Source organism: Candida tropicalis, assembly GCF_000006335.3.
Source record: "Candida tropicalis MYA-3404 genomic scaffold supercont3.12, whole genome shotgun sequence".
Lineage (NCBI taxonomy): Eukaryota > Fungi > Ascomycota > Pichiomycetes > Serinales > Debaryomycetaceae > Candida > Candida tropicalis.
The window spans coordinates 119,362-125,861 of NW_003020041.1; the positions used below are offsets into that span (position 1 = coordinate 119,362).

General features: G+C 31.2%; 3 protein-coding genes across 3 annotated transcripts; 1 reads left to right on the forward strand and 2 right to left on the reverse strand. All coding sequences in view use genetic code 12, as the record gives it.

Annotated features, from left to right (window-relative positions):
• Positions 1-542: 542 nt before the first annotated feature.
• Positions 543-920, reverse strand: CTRG_06221 (uncharacterized protein; the record flags this gene model as incomplete). The annotated part of the gene is made up of 1 exon (XM_002546697.1): positions 543-920. The coding sequence occupies one exon, from the start codon at positions 918-920 to the stop codon at positions 543-545; it is 378 nt and encodes a 125-aa protein (XP_002546743.1).
• A 450-nt stretch (positions 921-1,370) lies between these two features.
• CTRG_06222 (uncharacterized protein) lies at positions 1,371-2,357 on the reverse strand (the record flags this gene model as incomplete). The annotated part of the gene is made up of 1 exon (XM_002546698.1): positions 1,371-2,357. The coding sequence occupies one exon, from the start codon at positions 2,355-2,357 to the stop codon at positions 1,371-1,373; it is 987 nt and encodes a 328-aa protein (XP_002546744.1).
• A 2,754-nt stretch (positions 2,358-5,111) lies between these two features.
• On the forward strand, positions 5,112-6,473 carry CTRG_06223 (WD repeat DCAF13/WDSOF1 family protein; the record flags this gene model as incomplete). Its single annotated transcript, XM_002546699.1, has 1 exon — positions 5,112-6,473. One exon carries the CDS (start codon positions 5,112-5,114, stop codon positions 6,471-6,473), a length of 1,362 nt encoding a protein of 453 aa, XP_002546745.1.
• Positions 6,474-6,500: the final 27 nt, after the last annotated feature.

Sequence of the window (6,500 nt, forward strand, 5' to 3'; positions counted from 1 at the left end):
CAATTGTAACATATATATACTATACACCGTTATATATCTATAAATTATAAATAGTAATATTAATAATGTAATATTTTCAATCTTAATCTTTTGAACGATAAGTTGATCAAATTTTGATTAGAGAATACTTGTCGATCATATCTGTTATCGCACGGCTGAGAAAGGTAAGTGTACTCCAATCCCCTCTTTTTTTTTTCTTGTTCTGTTATTTTAGTTTGAGTCACATGATGATGATCATGCTCGGGATCTTCCACTATGGGACGATGCCAATTAAAACATTCATCACTGAGACATTCCTCGAGGAAAGCTCATCTTGAGTTTCTTTGGCATTAAAAAAAATTATCCTAAAGTTTATCAGTCCACTACTATCTGGATCATGAGTTTACTCTGATAATAATACTAATATCTCGAAAATAATGCGTATAAGAATGATACAAGTACAAAAACATAAAAATAAAAAAAAAAAACAAATCAACCTCCTTCCTCCAAATTTGTATCATTTATCAAATATCATTCTTAAATCAATAATTACAATAATTAATTTAACTTACTATATGTTCTGATCCTTCATCTTCTTGTTTAATTTGTTCATCTTCTAAATTTTCTTGTTCTTTAGCTTGTTTTTCTTCATTTACTTCAGCTTGTTTTTCAGCATCCAATTCAGATAATTTTTCAGCATCAATTTTTGCTTCTTCAGCTATTTCTTCTTGTTCTGGTGTTAATGCATATTCATTATAAATTCCAGCAATTGTATCACTTGCTTTATTAGATGCTGATTTAACAGTAGCAATAACTTGATGATGATGACCTGAAATTCCTGTGATTCCTAATAATACTAAAAATGCAGCTAAAATACTAAGCATCATTAATTTCTGGGATCTGAACATTCTGCTTGAAATATGTGTTGAATTGGCAATCATACTCGAACGGTTGTCTTAAAAGTTTGTCTAATCTATTAATGATAAATAAAAAAAAGAACTGATATCTAATAGGTGTTGATAATATTTTGTGTGTGTGTCCTTGTTTTTTTTTTAATTGTCGTGTGAGGGTTTTTTATCTCGTTGTGCTAAATTATTTTTAGAATTTTTTAGGTGACGTGTACTTTGTTCAATTGCATTGCTACCAGTTAGTTAACCCAGATCATTTTTGCATACAAATCAATTAAATTATAAAACAATAATAAATTCTCCAAAATTTGTAGCATTAATTTGAAGAATGCCTATAATATTGAAATATATATCCAAATACACATAATTATATATAACAATAATAATAATAATAAGGGATTGAATATAGGCGATAACAGTAAAAACAAACTCCAATGTCTAAAATAGTACGAATGTATTTAACTCACGAAGTGATTTCAGAATCTAATTTTCTGGAATGGATGGAGCTTCTGGACATTGTTGACAAACTGGTGGTCTACCTGGGGATGGACAATCACCGTTATATTCAATAGCAGTGTTGTCATCTTTACAGATGGAGAATTTAGAAGCATCATAACCTTTACCAATAAAGAATTTTTGTAATTTCAAACCAGCTCTTAAAGTCAAAATACCAGAACCAGAATCATAAGAGAAAGCAGCTTGTTTCAAGATTGAAATTCCACCTAATGGAGTGTTTAAAGAAATTCTCTTTTGTTTACCAAAGTTAGCAACTTTAATAACTTGAGCAATAACACCTGGAGCAGCTTTAAGACTACATTTAGAAGCACCCAAGTAGAAAGTTTGATCTTTATCGATAGAAATCCAATCACCAATTTCAAAATGAGATTCTTTTTCAATAGCAATACAACCAGAACCTTTAATTGAAGCAAATGCTTTAGCTTTATAATTAGTGAAACAAACAGTACCTGAGTTATCAATACTACCTCCGGAACAACCAAATTCAACAGTAGTATCAGTACATTTATCTTGTTTAATATGAATACAACCAATATTTTTAATAATCTTGGAGATAAGAGCAACTTTTTTAGCTTCAATAGCACAAATCAAGTTACCAATATTTTCTAATTTAGCACCAGCAATGTTAATGATACATTCTTTAGTAGCTTCAATAGTCAGAATAACCCAAAGACCTTTGTTGACAACTTTAGCAAAAACTTTATCAATAACAACTTTAAGAACATTAACTTTAGAAGCAAGGAAGAAATCACAACCTTTTTCAATAGTAAGACCACCTTGGAAAACAGCATCAAATTGATTAATCAAAGAGAATGAAGCACCTTTAGAAATGGAGATATCACCAACACCGAAATCAAATGAAGCATATTTGGTTAAAGAAGTAGTAATATCCAAGAAAGCAGTAACTGTAGTAGCAGCAATCAAGAAAGGAATGATAAAGTTTCTAAACAACATTGTTAATGGATAGTAGTTTAAAGCGAAAGTAGATTAGTTGATGATGATGAATAAATAAAAAGGAAAACTGAAATTATTGAACTTTTGAAGGGAATTTCTACTTATTTATATAGTTGGGATTTTATTTTCATTTTTGATAAATATATAGAAACTAAAAGGGATGTTTAACTTTGAAATACATTATTCAGAGAGTTTCTTTCTTTTAAACTGAAAGTAAACTATATAGTAGAATAAACCCGAAAATTGCAATAAAATTTTAACTGCAACAACTGCAACACACACACATAATCAAGAAATAGTCCCTATAAACCTTTTGTGATATGTTATTTTGTGTAATACATCCTGGTAAAATTGAAAATCGAATATTTAGTAAAAAAAAAAAAATAACAAAACACCGCTGATCATTGTGACGGGCGGTTGATGAGGTTTATAGAGCTTACATAATGTGTATGTGTGTGTATGAGAGTAACAACAAAAAGATTAACAATACAGTTAATGAAGAAATACTTTCGGATTATAACCTTGTTCTAATTTATGAGTGACTACGTATATTTAATAACCAATGTGTCTGCAATTAGAATGCTATACGATAAACATAAAGTATTAAGAACAATAATCATATGAGAGCGGTTTAATTACTTTGTTGGGCCAAATTTCAACTTGATTTGAAATCATTTCAACAGCCAAGAGAATTGGCTCTTAAGGGGACTAACAATAGTAATAATAATAATAATAAAAAGGAGGGTGGAGAACTGGAAAGCAGGAAACAAGCAAATATAGTTTATGTACCTATTGGAATTCAACAACAATGGGTGGAGTCATATCCTCAATGTTTAACTGCCAAAATTATATTTCTTTAATTGGATTTGGTTACAGGAATATTCGTGTACTTGTGACAAGAAATATAATGCTGCAATAATAATGAACGCGGATCTTTGATCAACGTGTTATAATAAATGGATATTACTATCTGATAGTATTGAACAATGAGACGAGATGGATAGATGGATGATTAATTTCTCATTGATGATCATATCATTTGATGAGAGAAAGGAGGAGGTCCCTTTATTGTAAATCACTATACGTTTCAACATCCCGATATATTTAAACAATATTTATGACTAAAGTAATGCAATGCACCAAACTGACCGCCTTGTATTGTTAAAGCTTTTTTCATTTAACCATAATCTTCCTTCTCTCCTTGTGTGTGTGTGTGTTTATGAATGAATAACCAATTTCAATTATTGATTGTTTTGTAATTACATTCATGATGCAATATTTTCATCTTCTATGGGCTTAGGATAAGCCGAGGATTCATTGACTCAGGGATGAGCCTCTACCCGTTTTTATTAGTGGCTTAAACGATGAAATTGAAACCCCCTCAACCCCTTGATTAGTCCGTTGCCAGGAAGACATGGCAAACATGTCCTCTCTCATCCCCCTCCCGTAACTGACGATGAAAAGTTAGTTCATATTGGAGCACTAGTAGTGATGGTTGGGGGTTGTAGTGCACACAAATTTAAATTAGACATTCCATACTGATACACCCATTGTAAATCATATAGGGTTTTTATGTGATTGTTTTTATTTTCATTAAAATGGAAACATGATTAAAGTTGCAAATCATTTTTTATTATACAATAATCATAATCCAATTCTCTGAAAAGGGTAGTAGTATAATAAACCTAACTCCCAACCTCGGGATTCACAAAAGCAAAAACAAAAAAAATTGGTTATTGGTTTCAACAAAAAGCAACAATTAGATCCCATTTTACATTTAATCTCATAACCCCCAAACAAAACAAAAGACTATCAAAGAAGAAGAAAATATCACCAAAACTGAAATTTTAATATCTTTGTTGTTAAAGTTATACTTCTATTGTTCATATTATTAGCCCCTTTAAGGGTATACAAAGAATCAACCAACCATTTGCTTCTATTTATTTACCTCGTATGCATTGTTTCTTGAGTTAAATCTATTTAAAGAAATAGTTTCTACAAATAGATCCTTCAAACTGTTTCAATCACATGCTAATGATCAGTAGAAGAAAGAATCACCTTTTAAGAAATGATGGAAGTTATAAACGATCTAGAATTCGTGCAGAGAATAACTATGCAAACCCAACTACGTAAGAATTAAACCGTCCAAATTCGGAAGAAAATAAAAAAAAAATATAATTGGTGAATTACTCATCTTCCATGTGTGAAGGTGTATGAATTTGTTTTTGGAGGTTGCATTAATATTGATTATCATTTTTAGTTTTTGTTGGTTTTCAAAGTTTATATTTTTCGTGTCTGTGATTCATTCTACTAGTCTCGTCTACAATAAATAGTCAGGAAAAACACCACCATTGACCAAGTTATGACAATAACAATGATATTGATGATCTGTTTATCAAGAAGCTGTATCTTGATATGAAAATAAATCAACTTGTTGATAGATGTGTGTGTATTTTATCATTGTGCATGAGTGTGTATTACCAAACTGGGTTTGAAGATCCCTTTTCCAAGATAAATGCAAAGTTATAATTCCGTACGTACAATTCATATAATGAAATTCAAAGAATTTTATATCTTCCCTGATGTTGTTGTTGCCATTCGTTTAATGAATTGCTTAAACTTAGTCAATTACTTGGTGAAAATTTGCATCCTTCTTCAACTTGAGTTGCAATTTTATTTCTTTTTTTTTTTGCAGATCACAAAAGTCCTTACACACGTGAAAAAAAAATTATTCACAATCAATTTTCTCCCCCGATGAGGTTATCTCTTCTACAACAACAACCAACCAACCAACTAACTAACCACCTAGCAATGAAGATAAAAACCATTAGTAGATCATCAGATACATATGTTCCAGTTAAGAACACTCAAGAATCAGCTCTTCCACGTAACTTAAACCCAGCATTACATCCATTTGAACGTGCAAGAGAATATACTAGAGCATTACAAGCAACTAAACTTGAACGTATATTTGCTCAACCATTTGTTGGTCAATTAGGTGATGGACATCGTGATGGAGTTTATGGATTATCTAAGAATTATAATACTACTAATCAAGTAGCAAGTAGTTCAGGTGATGGTATAATCAAATATTGGAATTTAACTGATCGTTTAGAAACCGCTAGTTTTAAAGCCCATTATGGTATGATTAGTGGGATTTGTATACATAATAATCAAATGTTTAGTTGTGGTGATGATAAAACCGTTAAAGTTTGGTCAGTGAACACCGATGATTTTGACCACAAGATCAACGATGATGAAGTTTACACTAATAAAGGATCTCGAACAACTGGTGGTAGTAGTAAGACAAGTGGTGGGTTGATTAAAACATTTATTGGTGAACATTCATTCAAAGGTATTGATCATCATCGTGAGGATGATTTATTTGTCACTGGTGGTGCAGCAATCCAATTATGGGATATTAACCGTTCTAAATATATCTCCAATTTAAGTTGGGGATGTGATAATATCAATACTGTTAAATTCAATCAAAGTGAAACTAATATAATAGCAAGTACAGGTTCGGATAATTCCATTGTATTATATGATATCAGAACAAACACACCAGTTCATAAAGCCGTGACAAGTTTAAGAAACAATGCCTTGTGTTTCAACCCTATGGAACCTTTCAACTTTGCATCTGCTTGTGATGATACTAATGCATATAGTTGGGATATGAGAAAGATGGAAAAACCAAAGAAAACATACAAGGGGCATGTTGCACCGGTTATGTCAGTGGATTATTCCCCAACAGGTCAAGAATTAGTCACAGGAAGTTGGGATAAAACTATTAGAATTTTCCCGGCATTGAATGGAAGATCTCGTGATGTTTATCATACCAAGAGAATGCAAAGAGTATCAGCTGTGATGTTTACAACTGATAGTAAGTACATATTGTCTGGTTCCGAAGATACAAGTATACGTGTGTGGAGAGCTAGATCAGATCAAAGAAGTGCAGTTAAATCAGCTAGAGAAAGAGCTAAGTTGGAATATGATGATAAATTGAAAGAAAGATATCAATACATGCCTGAAATTAGAAGAATTGCTAATCATAGACATTTACCTAAAGTGGTTAAGAAAGCTGAAGAAATTAGAAGAAATAGTTCAAAGAAGTAGGTGTTGTATTAATATATATTAAGATTA